General features: G+C 60.0%; 1 protein-coding gene and 1 long non-coding RNA gene across 3 annotated transcripts; one reads left to right on the top strand and one right to left on the bottom strand.

Annotated features, from left to right (window-relative positions):
• The first annotated feature begins 3,893 nt into the window (after window positions 1–3,893).
• LOC123604952 lies at window positions 3,894–5,740 on the top strand. The gene is made up of 2 exons (XR_006715534.1): window positions 3,894–4,086; window positions 5,403–5,740. It is a non-coding gene; the product is annotated as an uncharacterized LOC123604952 (long non-coding RNA).
• A 1,345-nt stretch (window positions 5,741–7,085) lies between these two features.
• Window positions 7,086–15,468, bottom strand: CDC34 (cell division cycle 34, ubiqiutin conjugating enzyme). 2 transcript variants are annotated; one of them, XM_045491102.1, is made up of 5 exons: window positions 15,196–15,468; window positions 12,346–12,432; window positions 12,140–12,237; window positions 11,230–11,364; window positions 7,086–8,154 (listed from the first exon to the last, which is right to left on the bottom strand). In XM_045491102.1, exons 1-5 carry the CDS (start codon window positions 15,370–15,372, stop codon window positions 7,893–7,895), a joined length of 759 nt encoding a protein of 252 aa, XP_045347058.1. In that variant the 5' UTR covers window positions 15,373–15,468; the 3' UTR covers window positions 7,086–7,892. The 2 variants fall into 2 exon arrangements, with proteins under 2 accessions (XP_045347058.1, XP_045347059.1); XM_045491103.1 differs by having other exon boundaries at window positions 7,086–8,106; window positions 15,196–15,385.
• Window positions 15,469–15,909: the final 441 nt, after the last annotated feature.

The raw sequence follows: 15,909 nt of genomic DNA, 5'->3' as shown, positions 1-15,909 counted from the left end.
GGCTTAACTGAGACTGAGCCACCCAGGTGCCCCTATTTTTTTAAGATTTTATTTTTAAGTAATCTCCACGCCTAATACGGGGCTTGAGCTCATGACCCTGAGATCAAGAGTCGTATGCTCTTCTGACTGAGCCAGCCGGGCGTCCCCACAGCAAATACCTTGTTAAATGACAAAATAATTTCAAAAAACAAAACAGGTAGTCTATTGTTCATGATCTTGGGTTAGGCAGTAGTTTCTTACTTGTGACACGAAAAGCCTGAGCAACAATAAGAAAATAGATAAACAGGATTTCATCAAAATTAAAAACTTTGTGTTTCAAAGAACACCAAGAAGGAAGTGAAAGATCAACCCACAGTATGGGAGAAAACACTGGGAAATCATAGATCTGATCAGAGACTCACATCCAATATAAAGAACACTTACAATTCAATTGAAAACAAGTACAAATAGGGGCGCCTGGGTGGCTCAGGTGGTTGAGCATGTGACTTCGGCTCAGGTCACGATCTCGTGGTTCATGGGTTTGAGCCCTGCGTTGGGCTTGATGCCATCAGCACTGAGTCTGCTTCAGACCCTCTGTCCCCCATCTCTCTGCCCCTCCCCTGCTTACTCTCTCTCTCTCTCTCTCTCTCTCTCTCTCAAAAATCATTATCAAAAAAAAAAAAAAAAAAAGTGGATGAAGGGTCTGAATACAACGCTTCTCCAAAGAAGACCTACAAATGGACAACAAGCCCATGAGGAGACGCCGGCCATCGTGAGCCATCAGGGAGTGCCGGTCACAGCCGGGTGAGGCACCGCGTCCCTCTCCTGCATCCTGATTGTTTTCAACTGGATATTTAAGAGCTGCAGATACCTGAGATGCTCTGAAAAGTCGAGCAGCAGTTATCCTTTTGCAAGAAACATTTACATTCACAAGGGAAAGTCCCTGTGTAAGGGTGTGTCCCTTCAGAAACCTGTAAGGAGGGGAGGCGAGGAGTTGAATGTGCCGCAGCCTTGCCCCCGTCTACTGTGCGGTTCCGGGTCACCTCCCGTAACACACTCCCCACCCCCAGCGTCATCTTTGGCTTTCTCTGAAGGTGATGGCTTCCGTACTTCTGAGTGTTACTCGGTTTTCGCGACTGTCTCCCATTCAGTACACGTGTCACTAAACTTCTGCTCGGTTTTCTCCTGCTCGTCTGTTTTACATCCGTTCATCACTGGAGCAGCCAAAGCACCTGAAAGGGAAGCAGGGAAACTTTTCTGCCCCTTGTGGGTAAAGGGGGGGCTGCTCTAGATTGGAGCCGCTTCTTGAAGGCCGGGCTGTTCAGAGAGGCAGCAGCCGCGGGAGGTGAGCTGCGAGTCTGAGAACAGCCAGTCAGGAGTGGGGAGGAGGCAGTGTCGGGGCTCAAGGGCTACGTGCGGAATGAGGCGGAAAGCAGCCAGCTGGCTTCAAAGTCCCTCTGGCCTGGATAGAATTCCACGGCCCCCTTTCCTGCCCTCCCTGGGCTGGGCTGAGGACAGATCTCGTGGGAAATATTAGGGCCACCGGGCAGTCTTTGCTTTTGTTTATAAAACCAAGCTGTGTCCTCTCCAAGGCCCAGTTTTCTGGTTCCCTCTCTGGAAAGCCTTCCCTGTCTCCTCCCACTGGTCAGATGGATCCCTTTGCTGCTCAGTCCTGGCCCCACCTGGGGCAGGAGAAGCCTTCTAGGGCCACTCCATTGTCAGATTTAGCAAATAGAAAGGCAGGACACCCAGGTACATTTGAATTTCAGATTTAAAAAAAAAAAAAAAAAAGAGTGATTTTAAAAGTATTAGTCTATCCCATGCAGTATCTGGGGTAGACTTATGCTAAAATGTATCTGTTCTATATCTGATCTGCTCAAAAGCAGCCCAGCTTCATCACCCGCTGTCATTTCCCTCATTTGCACTGGTCCCTTCTGTGACCTCGTGTCCAGCCCACCTGTGTGTGAGAGCAGGGACACAGGGTACCCTCCTCACTCCGCACCCCCACCCCTGGCCTCTAGGCCTGCACCCTCACTGGGACGGTCCCAGGTTCCGGATCTGGACGTCTTCCTCAGACAGAAAGGCAAGGAAGCAGCCCAGCTCTCTGGCCTGTTTCTGCAGCTTTGCTCTGTGCAGCAGCCGGGCCGGGGGTGCGAAGAAGGCAAGGAGCCCGTCCTCTGATGCAGCATCTCTGGAGACCCGCAAACCTTGCCCCTGCCGACCCCTCAGGCCTCACTGGCCCGTGTCCTGCCTCGGAGTCCTGCCGTGTGGTGCCGCTGGCTCCCTCCCTGCACCCCAGTGACCACCAGACTGGCCTGGGCAGCGTGTCTTCAGGACCTCAGCCCCAGCATGCCACCCCTGCCCCATCACAGGACACGGCGTCTGCTCTGGTTCATTTGCCTTCTGCTTTTTCTTCCAAAACCTCTCAGGGGCGCCCAGCCAGCTCAGTCAGAGGTGTTTGCAGCTCTTCACCTTAGGGTTGTGAGTTCAAGCCCCACTTTGGGCTTAGAGGTCACTTAAATAAACATAAAAAACAAAACAAAACAAAAAACAACCCTCAAACTCACAGATGAGGAGATGACATCAGACTTTCATTCTGTTACCCATCTGTCCACTGCTAAAATGTTTCAGCTTAGTTTTTTATGTGCATTTTTCTGAAAGGGGGAGCTTTGAAATCCACCCCCTCCAGGCAGTGACTGAAGGAGGACAGGGCAGGTTTTATTCTGGTGTTAGGGAGCCCTGGGAGGGGTTTGAGCCAGGGCGGTCCGTCCTCTGTTGTGTTCTAGGGAGACATCAGAGCCGCCCAGGGGAGAGGGGCCTGAGAAGAGGGCCAGCAGCGGACAGGGCAGGCCCTATCCTATGGCTGACATCCGGACGAAAGGGTTATTCTGGCACAGACCCAGAGCAAGGGCCATGTGATCATGGGGGCAGACTCGGGATTGACACAGCCACAAGCAAGTGAGACCCGGGGCCTCCAGGAGCTGGAGGAGGCAGGAAGGACCCTCCCCGCTGGAGCCTGTGGAGGCGGGGAGCCCAGCCCACCTCCATCTCTGACTTTTGGCCCCAGAATGTGGGAAGATAGAGTCCCATTGTTCTGAGTTCCTGCTGTGTGGCTTTGATGCCCCAGATCACACTATGTCATCAAAGCATCAGAGACCACCTTGGGCGGGTGCTGGGTCCCCAGGCAGGCAGGGTGGGGCACCTGCTTATTCCTGTTGGTGGCCTCCCGTTCACCTGGGGGTCAGTTGGGGGGGGGGGCGGGGGGAGGAGCCCTGCTGGGCCAGGAAGGAACAGCCAGGCGGGGGGAGATAAGCCTTCTCCCGGGACAGCAGCAGGCAGGCCTCCCCTAATCTGCAGCCAGATGGAGCCATGCCAGACCCCTGACGAGGCTCGAGGCCTCAGCGCGAAGGAAGAGGAAGCTGCTTGGTGCCTGGGAGCACACCTCTAAATGCAGTCTCACCTGAGGATGTCTGTTGAAGAACAATAAAAACCATAGCTTCCTGAAAACCAGTGGGGACCTCGGTCCTAATGGGCGCGTGGGGGCAGACAAGTGCTTCAAGGCAGTTCACAGCAGCCAATGAAACAGCCCCAGTGTCCACCGGCAGGTGGATGGACACACACAAAAGGTGGACGTCCACTGAGAAAGTTTCATGTCCCTCAGCTGCGAGCAGGAGCCAGGCGCCCACCCCCGCCGCCCCACGGACAGACCCCGAACACACGACGCTCAGGGAGGGAACCAGACGCGAGAGGCCACACGGGGGTGTGAGTCCGCGTGTGTGAAACGTCCAGAACAGGCTCATCCACGGACGGAAGGGGGTTCGTGGGGGAGGGGCTGGGCGGTGGGGCGTGACTGTGTGGGGACAGAGTTGCTTTCCGGGGAGATGGAATGTTCCAGAGGTGCTGGTCACACAACCCGGTGAATGTACGAACACCCACTGAATTACACACTCTGGATGTTCAGCATTTGCAGGCCCGGCCCCGAAGCGCCCTGGTGGGGGCCCACCCCGGAGGGTCAGCGCCCAGCCTGCCGTGTTGCACTGGGCTCCTGTGGACACTGGGGCAAGGCCAGGAGCCTCTGGTCCTGCTACAGGTGACAGGAAGGGGTAGGTGAGTGGGGATGGGGGGAGGAGAGCAGTGGAGGATGGGAAAGCTGGGGGAGGGGGTCCCGGGATGCAAGCTGTTACCCCTCCAACCTGCCCCCAGCACCTTGAACATCTTGAAGGTATTCTCCATACTGGAGGCCAGTTGTACTCTGGGTGCTGGGCCGTGGCCCTGATGCTGCACATAAGGCTGCTGTTGTGTCCCGGGGACGCCCCGCAGCCTGCAGCCCCCTCCTGGCTCCTGTCTGGCCAGTCTTCCCCTGTTCCCACCGCTGCCCCGAACTCCAGAAGGTGTGTGTCCGAAAACGCCAAGCCCCTGGCGGGGTTCCCCTCGGCAGGGGCTCCGGCCTTGCCCTGTGCGTGGGCTCTGCCTCAACCAGTGATTTGTCCAGAGACCAGCATGAAACCTAGGCTGGGTCCAGCGGCACTAGAAACAAGCGCTTTCCGTGGGACCCGAGGGGCAGCCGTCCTTGCCGCCAGGAGAGACAGCCTTCGTGATCCCACGGCTGAGAGGCGGCAGGTTCGTGAGGGCCTCTTGGGAGCGCTGGGATCCAGCTGTGCCTGGCGCTTGTGTCCTCCCAGACTCTGCAATTACAGGAGGCAACAGGGGCCTTTTGGTTGCCCGAACCGGTGTAGTCTGGGGTCTTTGGTGCTGGCTCCAGGATGGGTTTATCTGGGGGCTTCACCATGGCATGCAGGCCCCAGGTTCCTCTGGTGTGGACTTTGCCACCCTCGTGGGTCAGCTCTGCCCCTGTGGCTAGGTGGGAGGCACAGTCCGGAGCGCATGAGGACCGCCCCCCAGCTCTGCACAGGCGGGCCCTAGCTTTCTGCAGCAAGACCAGTATGGGCGAGGAGTGGGGGGCAGACCCTGTGGTGATGTGAATCTCAAGGGTGTTGCCCCTGGGGAGAGAGCCAGGTTAGGGGCAGGGGCCCCACCCCCTTCTGTGACGTTGCTACCTCAGCTCTGAGGCCCCAGACACCTGATGTTACTAGCCTAGCAGTGGCCCCGAGTCCCCGTTTCCTGAGAGGTTCAAGTTGACAGTCAGGGGCCGTCCCCATCTCGCTCTGGCTCCCACTCACCTGCACACAGGCCCCCAAGGCCAGCAGAGGGGCTACGGGCTCCCATGGTGCCCAGGAAGTCAGCTCCATGAAGACCGTGGCCTGGAACCTCTTCCGCGGGGATTCTCCGAAGCAGCTCTCACCCTCTGGGCTTGCCGTGGTTAGCCTGTCAGCCTGGGTGGGCCCAAGGTGACAGGAGCACACCTGAGAACGAGGGCCACTCAGTGGAAGCTGAGCCTGGCAAGTGACGGTTTCTTCTTGCAGCTGTAGCGGATTAACGGATTACCACACATTCAGGGCCTGAAGCCACACAAGCTTATTCTTTAACAGCGATGGGGCCAGAAGTAGGAAACGGGCCTCACGGGGCTCACGTCCGGGTGTGGGCAGTGCTGGCTCCCGTGAAGGCTCCAGGGGAGACCTGCCCCCCTGCCTGCTCTGGCTCTCAGGTTACGGGATCAGGGCACGGACATCTCTGGAGCGGTTATTCTGGTGACCACAGGTCTGGGGAGAGACTGCACAGAACCAGTGCCTTGATCAGGCTATGCCTGAAATCCCTGGCCTTGTCACTCACAGAAGCCAATTAAATTCCTTTGTTTAAGTCAGTTTGAGTTGGGCATTTTGTCCTGCTACCGAAGGGGTCATTATAAAGGAGAGGTGGCCAAAACAGCTGATCACAACAGGCAGATGAATTCACCCAGGTGCAGAGACTCTGGAAACCATTACCGCCCATTTGGTGGCATCCTGTCCTCACCCAGTCGGGTGTGTCAGGCCAGGGATGAGTTCAAGAAAAATCAGCATTTATAGCGTGTGTTCACATGTCCTGTCTAGTTGAGCCGTAACCACCCCCAGGAAGTAGGCTCCATTAGTATCCGGATGGTCAAATCGAATAACTAAAAATAGAGAGTTCTTGGAATTTCAGATAAACAACAGATACTTTCCAAACATGTCCCAAACACTGCGCAGGATATATACCCACTATATCATATATACACATATATACAGTAAGAATGATTTGTTTTTCTGAAATTTGTATTTAACTGGGCAACCCTAATTATTTTAAGGTTTATTTTTCAGAAAGAGAGACAGTGAGAGAGCGGCCGAGAGAGTGAGAGAGAATTCTCAGCAGGCTCTGAGCTGTCAGCACAGAGCCCGATGTGGGGCTCAAATTCATGAACCGTGAGATCGTGACCAGGGCTGAAGTCGGGACGTCTAACTGAGCCACCAGGCGCCCCCGGGCGACCCTAATTATGACCTGTGTTTTGCAGATAGGTTATGGGATGTGAACCCCAAGGCCTCAGGTATCAGTCAGATCTCTGTGCAGAAGGTTCCTTGGCAGTTGTGTGGGGGACGGTATGAAGGGGAACACGAGTCCCATGGAGACGTGGGGCCCGCGCCCCTCCCCTCGGGTCTGGGTGGGTGCACGCCCGTGTCCAGCCCTGTGCAGAAGTGGTGCGTGTGACCCCCGAGTGTTGAAGCGGCCTTGCTCCCGGGGTCCTCCTGCTGGAGCCCGTGCCGCCGTGCTGTGAGGACACCCGGACAGGGTGGGGCGGGGACGGGCCACCCCACCGTACCGTCCGCTTCCAGACCTCCACCAAGGTCTTCTCGTGCAGGCTGCCGGCCCCCCACACCGCTCCCCGGAAACGCCTCTAGGCTGAGGTGAAGGGAGTGCCCAGCCTGGCCTCGGCGCCCTGCGGAGGTTATAAACATGAGCCGCTGGTCTGGCCCTGCCGGCACCTGCTCAGCACACGGGCGAGGGTCACACGCCCAGGCTCCCACTCCGGAGGCTGGGTCGCTGGTGATACACCACAGAGCCCAGAGGCCCAAACTAGGTGCAGGAGGAGTGGGAACAGGTGTGGCCGCCACAGTCCCACCGAGAACACCACTTGAGTCCAGAGGGGCCCCTCCCCGCCCTGCACTTCCCTCCGGGTTTAAGAAAAGCCAGAGATGAAGAGTGAAACCTTCCACGTTTTAATGGAGAAACATCATTCAGGTTAAAACACCACCAGACCGCGAGGGCACACCGGGAAAGGCGTGTGCAGGCCGCCGTGGGGATGTGTGCACCCTGGCCCGTCCCCCACCTGTGTGGGGTCGTCTGAGCCCCAGGCGCAGTGACTGGTCAGGCTGGGCGTGTGCTCGTCCGACCCAAGGGGGGACCTCAGTCCTGATGCCGTCTGACCCTGAGCCCAGGCCACTCTGGACTTAACGGTTACACTGAAATGAAGCCACCGGGCCTGGGTGACACCAGCACACAGGACTCCTTGGGGGTGCTGCGGCCACAGAGGGGCGGCCTGGGGCCCGATGGCCGGCCCCGGGTGGGAATCTGGGGCCGTGACCCGGCCCGGATGGGGCGCCTGGTGGCCCACCGCTCTCTGCGGTCCTTCGGGAAGGCCAAGGACAGTTGGTTCTGGAGCTTCTCATAAAGTCGTTTTATTTAGATTCCAAACAAACCAAAGCAGAGAGAAGAGGTGACCACAAGTGAATCCGTCAGCGCGAGCCGCAGACCCAAGTCTCGGCTCGGCCAGCAGGAGCTGAACACGCACACGGGCGGGTCCGCGTCCCTCAGGCCACCGCCGCCCAGGCCCGCCCCACCTGGCGGGCTGCAAGGGACCCAGGACACACGCGCAGGAAGGGAGGGCGACGCCCGGGAGGAGACCACCCAGGGGGCCGGGCAGCACCCCTCCCATGGGGCAGTCTCCCCACACAGTCCGGGGCTGCTGAGGTAAAATCTGTACGTTTATTCTTGGGGTCGCCCTGTCAGGACTCCTCGTTGCCGGAGTCGTCCTCGTCGTCCCCAAAGCAGCTGTCGGCCTCAGCCTCGGGCTCGCCGTCCTCGTAGTAGTCGTCGTAGAAGAGGTCTGAGCCCTCGTCGGGCGCTGGCGCCTTGGTCTTCACACAGTACTCGGCCAGCGTGGTGGGCACCTTCACGCCGTCCCGCTCCGCGTCCACCTTGGTCCCCAGGACCTGCTTCCTGCGGGAGACACGGGCCCACAGGTCACCGCTCTGTCTCCTCGGGGCCCTGCAGGCAGGAGCACAGACGCCACAGGGGAGGGCCCCTTGAGCCACCAGAGAGGAATCATGGAGACCGGCGGCACCCCGTGGGAGGGTGAAGCCACTATTGCGGTTCAAGCCGGCAGACATCAGCCACCAGGGGCGACGGGAGCGGGGCTGGACCAGATCTCCAGCTGCCTGTGCCGGCCGGACAGGGGCGGAGCGGATGAAGAGGGCCAACGCCAGGGGGAAATGGGGACAAGGGAACGCGGGCCCAGGAGGTGACAGGCGCCATGGGTCACGCCCAGGACAGAGCAGACAGCTCTCCTGGGGACTCGGCGTGGCGCCCCCATGAGCTGTGGCAGGGTGGACACCGAGAGCCCACGTCCCAGCACAGATGACACCCCAGACGGACACCCTGCAGCATCGCCCCACTGGGGGGGGGGGGGCCCTCCAAGTCAGCCGGCTCTGCCCCCGTTGTGCGGGGAACACACTTGGCGGGGGTGGGGGGACAGGCGGGCAGAAGCTCCCGTCACAGCCTTGCTCACGTGGGCGCATGTGAGCCAGCCCACGGGGAGTCTTCAGGGATAAAAACAGTCTGGTTTTAATTTTGGCACCACGTGGGAGGTGCTGGGAAAAACTGGGGCGAAGAACAGGCCATGTGGGCAGGACCCCCCGCCACGGAGCTGAGCCGAGCGCCCTCGCCCCGAGACCCCATGAGGGTCCCGCACAGCAGCACCGGGAGGCCTGCAGAGCACCCAGCATCACTCGTGGCAGACACCCCGCTCAGCACCTCCTCACTTCCACAGACCCAAGGCTGTGACCCCGCCCGGCATCGGGGGACAGCTATCCTGGGACGACGACGGGGGACAAACAAACGGGGGAAGGGGCTGCCCTACATGCGCATGGTCACCCTGGGGCCGTGTGTGTGGTCTGGGGGGGCTCTGATGCACTCAGGTCACACGCGCAACACTGCAGAAATCGTTCAGAAAATTCTGCTCACGTAAGATACCACGGAAGCAGCAAAAAACGGGCCAGGTCTACGGAAGAAAACCGGCACAACTTTACTCAGAGGAAAGAGAACCCAAATCAACAGAAACGGCCTGCAGCTACGGCTCTGGACCCCTGACACCTGCGTCTGTCCAGCGTGAAGCACGAGGCGGCAGAGAGCTCTGGCACATGATGCGGAACAGCGTGTGAGGCCCGTGCACGTGCACGGCGCTGTTCTCCACGTTTCTAGCACGCAGATCAGCGGCTGCCAGGGCAGGGTGGTGGTGGACGTGGGTGTCTGGAAGGCTACACAGAAACTGTCAGGTGTTAGTGTTACGGGGCTTCCTTTTCGTTGCTCTCAGGACGTGTATGTTTCTCTATCGTGAACGCATTGCCTTCTCAGCACACAGTTGTTTCTGGGGCTTCGTCTGTGTGAACTGTGGCAACTTAAAGTGCGTGGCGGTGAGTTTTGACCCACATATGTCCTGAGACGCTGCCCCACAAGCGAGGTCGCAAACATACCCCTCACCCCCGGAGGTTCTGCTGTGTCTTTTACATTCTGCCTCTCTGACAGACACCAACGTGCTTTCTGAGGCTACGTGGACAGGCCCCGGCCTGCTCCCTCCTTGCCTGCGGCTGTACGCCTGGGCCGTTGACAGCTTTGGCAAATCGAGACTGTTCTGAACATTCGTGTGCGTACCGGTGTGGACACGCGCCCCCGTTTCTCTTGGGTAAATACTCAGACCTCAAGTGGCTGGGTCCTAATGTAGGTGTGCACATGACTTACCCATTTTTTTTAATTAAAAGGTAAATGACGGGGTGGGGGGGGGGGTGGCAGGGAAGGGGGGGTGCCTGACTGGCAGGGTCGGAAAAGCATGTTTGATCTTGGGGTCATGAGTTCGAGCCCCACGTTGGGAGTAGAGATTACCTAAATAAAACTTAAAAAATGACAAACTGAAAGGGTATCTAGGAAAAACCTAACAAAGGGTTAAGTCTGTCATGAAACGAGTCAGTAAACCCGCATTAAAAAGCAACAATGGACAACAGACACAGAGCAGCTCACACAAATCCGGGGAGAGAGAAAAGGGGGTCAAGCACAAGCAGCTCTAGGCCCTAAGCGGACAGCGTGTACACCCAGCCTTAGACCAGGTTCCCACCCTGGTCCCGCACCTGCCCGCTGAGTGCCCATCCTGTGCAAAGGTCCCTTTCCAAGGGTGCTCACCTGTTTATTCAGAAGGGGAGAGCACTGGAAATGACCACCCGCCAGGTGGAGGATTAGTCCTGGCCAATCCCCAAGTGATGCATCGCTTTCCTAACCAGACAAAACTTAATTTCTAGAAAAGATAGCAATTTTCTAAAGGCACTAGTATCATGATCATTTTCTGCCTTTAGGAAATGATTCCAAGCTTCAAAATTACAAATGTAAATGATGTTCACAGCAAGAAACCACTGAGCAGAAAAGATACAACGTGACATAAACCAGGCCTCAGTAGTACACAAAACATATGTTCCCCCCCAAAAGAAAGTAGGAAAACAGAGTTGATGTCAGGAGCAGGTACCCGAAGGACTGTGGTCCCGGAGCGTTTGTAGATAGGCGTCAGGGGCCAAAATGCAGACAGGAGGCCTCGCGATGCTTGGGAGAGGCTCCCCAGGAGGGAGGAGAGCGGGGCGGGGGCAGACGGAAGACCGGGAGAGTCTCTGCTATCTCAGTTACAAAGCAAAGAAACCGCAGTGAACCCTTGTTAAAGCCTGGCGGTCACCACTCAGGGGCTCCTGTATGTTTGTGCCACCAGGTCTGTGCGCGACACACGTGCACCACAGGTGCTGTGAATGCACACACCGTGTTACACATCTCACAGGCATTAAGCTACACATCTGCGACACGCACTGGGGCACCTCACCGTGCGACAGAGAAAGAGAACACCCATTTTCTTAAAAAAAAAAAAAAAAAAAAAAGGGGGGGGGGGCAAGGTTGAGGGCAAGGAGACCAGCAGAAGAACCAAGGTGTAGGCTTCAGGCTGGCTGGCTCCTCCCCAGGGCTGCAAGTCCCTACTGGGACTGCTGGCCATGAGCAAGCTGGAGGTGTGTGGGCCTGCACAGAAGCCCTCCTCACCTGATGATGTCCGTGTACTCCCGGTCCTTGCCTTTGCTCTCTTTCCACTTCCTGTACATCACAGAGGCATCCACGTTCGCCGGCGAGAAGGTGTTGGGTTCGTTGAGGAGGGAGATGACGCTCAGCAGGATGGTCCTGGGGAAGTAGGGAGTCAACAGGTGCAGGGCGTCTTTGGCCCACGCCACCCACCTAGGAGCTGGGCTCTCAGGCTACGCCCAGGCCCAAGCGTCACTGGGGAGCTTCCGGACACTCTGAAGCCAGCACCTGCCTGGGGACCCTCACAGCCCCCCAACCCTGCAGATGACATCTGACTGGACTTCTCGTTCTCCCTTTTTGTCTCAGGCCCCAAGAACAGCAGGGTCCGACCCCCCGCCCCCCAGTCCATCCACCTGCCCGCCCAGCTCCCAGGACAACATGACGTGGGAGCAGCTGAAGCCAGGACCACCTTTGTCCCACATGTCCCTATCCCCGAGGCATCCTGCGGGCAAACAGGCCTCTCTGTGCCACCAACTTCTACAATAGTTCGGGCTGGACTAAAGACGTGCAGGCTGTGAGGCAGGGAGGCCAGCCCACTCAGGATGAGCAGCTCAGCCCTGAGACGGAGGGGAGATCCCAGGGGCAGGCAGAGGGGCCATGGGAGGGAAGACACAGACCCGAGACTCCCAGAGGCTGTTCCTCATGGTGGATGGGGCAGGGGGCACCAAGAAATGAGAGGAGAGGCTAGCAGAATTGGTCCTGGGGTCTTTGGGGCCCCCAGTATCCTGGTGGGAGGCCAGTTTGGACAGATGCCACGGTACTCTGGCGAGTCATGGCCCTGAAGAGGCCCCGAAGAAGCAAGGTCAGGAATGCTGCGGGGGCCAGGGGTCCACGTGCTGACCAGTCCCTCCCGCAGGGTCTGGCCCAGCCTCACCTGACGTTCTGCGTAGGGTTCCAGCGCTCTGAGGGCAGCTCCCCACTCTGGGGGTCATCAACTGGGGGGTGGAGAATGGAGATGCACACATCCCCTGTCTGTGTGAGGACAGGAGAGAGGGGTCAGCGCCCACAGCACTGCCACCAGGCAGCGCAGTGCCCTCCCCACTACAGGGGAGCCGGGAGGGGCCTGCCCGGTGGGCTCACCTCGTAGATGTTGGGATGCCACATCTTGGTCAGGAACCGGAAGGCCGGCGGGGAGTAGGGGTAGTCGATAGGGAACTTGAGGCGTGCCTGGGGAGGGGCAGAGAGCAGAAGAGCTCAGCCAGTGCTGGCCACTGCTCAGGGACTGTGCCCATGAACACACAAACAAGGACATTGGCCAGGACAGACCCCCCTGTTGCAGGAGGACCGCCTGGACCCTGCTGGTCACCCCTCACAGACCCCCCCCCCCAGGACTCTTTGGGGTGGCCTGAGCGGACCCTGGCCCCCATCCTGCTGCTGAAGGGCAACTCCAAGGCCATTCTTGGCCCAGGCCCGTGGGAGGGGCCAGGAGCCAGGCCCCAGGGAGCTGTGCACCCCCAGCATGGCGTCGACTCCTAGGCCTCAGTTTCCAGGCTGTGGGGAAGGTTAAAAATAGATGTGTGTTCACTCGGCAATCATTCCCGACACCTCTGTGGGCTGGGCTCTGTGGGAGGAGATGAGTCAGCGCTGGACGGATGGGCTCTCTGCCCACAAGCATCCATCCTGGGGGCCAGGAAGGCAGACAGGAAGGTCCTGGGGCAGATTGGGGAGGGCTGCCTGCCGAGGCCTCAGCAGGTGAAGGAGCTTCGTTTGCGGCTTGAGCCCCAGTCCCAGACATGGGGACGTCTGGCCTAGGGTCCTGGTGGTGCTCCAGGCTCTCCCGGGCGAGCCGGTGTGCTGGGAGCCAAAGCTGGGCTCCTCTGCTGGAGCTTCCCAGGCCCATCTCTGGAGAGTCACCCTCCTGGGCAGGGGCACGGGGGCATGTACAAGTCCCTCTGTTCCTGGGTGATTGTGCTGAGGCCTGGGAGGCAGGTAACTTACTGGTGACTGCAGAGCAAACCTGGGGCTCAGGTTTCTAAGCGATGGCCCCGAGGACAGCTGTTCTCAAACACCCAGCAAGTCCCACCTCATCTTGTCTCAAGCGTCCCCAGAGATGCCTTCACTACTGAGCAAACTGAGGCTCAGAGAAGGAAAGTACCTTGCCCAAGGATACACGGCAAGCAAGCTGGGAGGAGGTTGTTGAACCGCGTCTCTCTGGCACCCCCTTGAGTACACTGCGCTGCCCAAATGCCCACCACGGCCCATGAAGGACAAGGAAGGCGCCGCAGGAAGTGGCTGGGAAGTGGCGGTGGCCGCCAGGCACTTCCCAGTCTGGCTGTTCCACACCTGCTGCAGAGGGTCTCCCCACCCAGTCACGCCTCGACAGGAGGATCAGGGTGGGTGCCAAAACCACCCCGGGTCCCCCGCCGGCTTCTCTGAGGACACAACACAACACAACCTGTGGCAGATGTGTTCGGAATCTGGCAGGGCCCCACCCCCAGTCCATGCTTCTCCAGAAAAACGGGACAATCCCCCAACCCTAGTGTGGAAGCAAAAGTCAGAAGCCCACATCCTTTCCTTCCAGATCTGTGAGCTCACTTAGTCTCTTAGTCTCGCTGTTGCCTCAGGGTGGGACTCCACCTCCGGCTCTGAATGGAGCTCCCAGCCCTCCAGCCCGAAGCACACAAAGGAGGCCGGGGAGGGATCTAGTTGGACCATTAGGTGATCAACCCCAAATCCAGTCCCCGCATGCAAGAGGCCGGATTGCTGATGCACAACTCAGGCGGGAGCGGTCCACAGTCCTCCCCCCATCCCACCCCAACACCAGGGGAATCTCAACTCAGGACTCACCCCCAGCAGACCAGGCTGCTCCCTCACAGCCACTGAGCAGGCTCGGCTAAAACCGGAGCCAAAAGTGCAAACGCAGACATCTGTCCTGGGAGTATCGCCCGCCCCTCCCCCACAGCCTGGCCTAGCTGTGGTTTCTGCCCGCCACCGCCCCCCCCAACCTGGCAGGGCTGGGGGAGGGTGTTCCCAGGCTGAGGGCCCTTTCCCCACCTCTCATGCAGGCAGACCCCTTGCCCCATCCCTCTGGCTCAAAGAGCAAAGCCCTACAATCTGACAAGGGTCCTTCCAAGGCCACGTGGGGGCTCAAAAGGAGAGATCAAGAAAGCTGCCTGGGTTCTGGCTCAGATCTTCTGTCACACTAGCGCGAAACACAGCCAGTGCCAGGGCCAGCACCCCCTCCCTGCTCCCAGGAAAGAACTGCCCGGGATGAAACTATAACAGGGGACAGAGAAAACGACCCAGACGTGAGATTTGAGCCCCAAAAGGACACCTGCTCAGCGAAACCTGAGAAAAGCAAGTTGCGGCAAGAGAGGGGCCCCAGGTTTGGAGGCCAGGGTCCCGGGTCCGTGGGGTTGCTCTCTGAGGTGTGGCTCCCAGGGACAAAGTGGAGAGTGGCAGTGATGCCACAGTCTTGCCTCAACGTTCCCTGGAGAACAACTTACATAAAGCTCCAGAGGAAGCCAAGTGGGCCTGGCCGGCTGCTATCGGGAAGAGTGGCTGCTTTCCAAGCAGGCCCCAGCTGGCAAGGCCCCATCTGAGCCTTTGTTGGAACCCAAACAAGTGGCGGAGCAGCCCCCCCAGTCTGGCCTCCCTCCCTCCCTTCCCCAACCCCGTGCTCCCCAACAATAGAGCTTGCTAGGTCTGGGGAGGCTCTTTGTCTCCTCCGGGCAGGGGGCGGGGAAGGCAGCTGAGGGCCCGGGTCCGCCAGAGGCTGAGGTAAGCACGAGCCCCACACCCAAACAAACAGGGAGCGCCCCGAGCCCTCTCTCCGGGGATCCAGCAGACCGGCTGGGAAGGCGGGGGCCTGGAGCTGCTTCCAGGGACGGAAGGGGTGGCCGAGAGAACCACCAGCTAGACCGAGGGAGACGGGGACCGCCGCGGGCACAGAGGCCGGGTGGGAACCGGGACTGCGAGCCGCGGGCTCACCTTGAAGTAGCCGCCCTCGTAGTAGGTGTTGGGGGGCCCGAAGATGGCCACCTCCCAGTTGTACAGGTCGCCCTCGTCCACCAGGGTCACCCGGAAGCCCTCCACCGGCTCCTCCTGCAGCCCCTTGAGCTCGAGCAGCAGAGCCTTCTGCGAGCTGGGCACCAGCGGCCGGGCCATGGCGGCGGCGGCGGCGGCGGCGGCGGGGCCCGGGGTCGCGGGCGCGCTGGGCCGTGGGGCCGCCGCGGAGGCGCGGGACGGGCCGGGCCGCGCGCCGGCCGGGGAGGCGCCGGGGCTGGGGCCGCCGCCGCCGCCTTCCTCTTCTACGCCACCGCCGCCGCCGCCGCCGCCGCTCGGGCCCCCTGAGCGCTCCACTCGCTCTGGCACCGCCGCCCGCCCGGCGCTCGCCTCGGCCTGACCCGCGCGCCCCGCCCCACGCTGCGCCTGCGCGCCGCCGCCGGCCCCCCTCCCCCCCGCCCCCCGCCTGCGCCTGCGCGCGGAGGCCGGGCCCGGACCGCACCTGCGCGCCCGCCCGCGGGGCACGCCGGGAAGTGGAGTCCCCGCCCCCGGCCCGCCGAGCGCGCAGGCGCAACCGCGGGTGGGGGGGGGGGGTGCCGAGCGCGCAGGCGCCTTGGAGCTTTCGACCCCCGGGAAGCCGCCGCCGCACCCCTCTCGGACTAGCACCCAGGACGCCTGTGCGCGGGGAGGCGGGCAGGG

The sequence above is a fragment of the Leopardus geoffroyi genome, chromosome A2 (genome assembly GCF_018350155.1).
Source record: "Leopardus geoffroyi isolate Oge1 chromosome A2, O.geoffroyi_Oge1_pat1.0, whole genome shotgun sequence".
NCBI classification, from domain to species: Eukaryota; Metazoa; Chordata; class Mammalia; order Carnivora; family Felidae; genus Leopardus; species Leopardus geoffroyi.
The sequence above is the reverse complement of the archived record's forward strand: the minus strand, read 5'-3'. Positions and strand labels throughout refer to the sequence as shown.

What these genes read in the sequence shown, in the direction of transcription:
- CDC34 (XM_045491102.1), bottom strand. Translation starts at nt 15,372, where the DNA reads ATGGCCCGGCCGCTGGTGCCCAGCTCGCAGAAGGCTCTGCTGCTCGAG. An exon ending in ACGAGGGCGGCTACTTCAAG is followed by an intron (nt 12,433 to 15,195) that starts GTGAGCCCGCGG and finishes GCCCCTCCCCAG; the next exon opens with GCACGCCTCAAGTTCCCTAT. An exon ending in AACCCTACGCAGAACGTCAG is followed by an intron (nt 11,365 to 12,139) that starts GTGAGGCTGGGC and finishes CTACTTCCCCAG; the next exon opens with GACCATCCTGCTGAGCGTCA.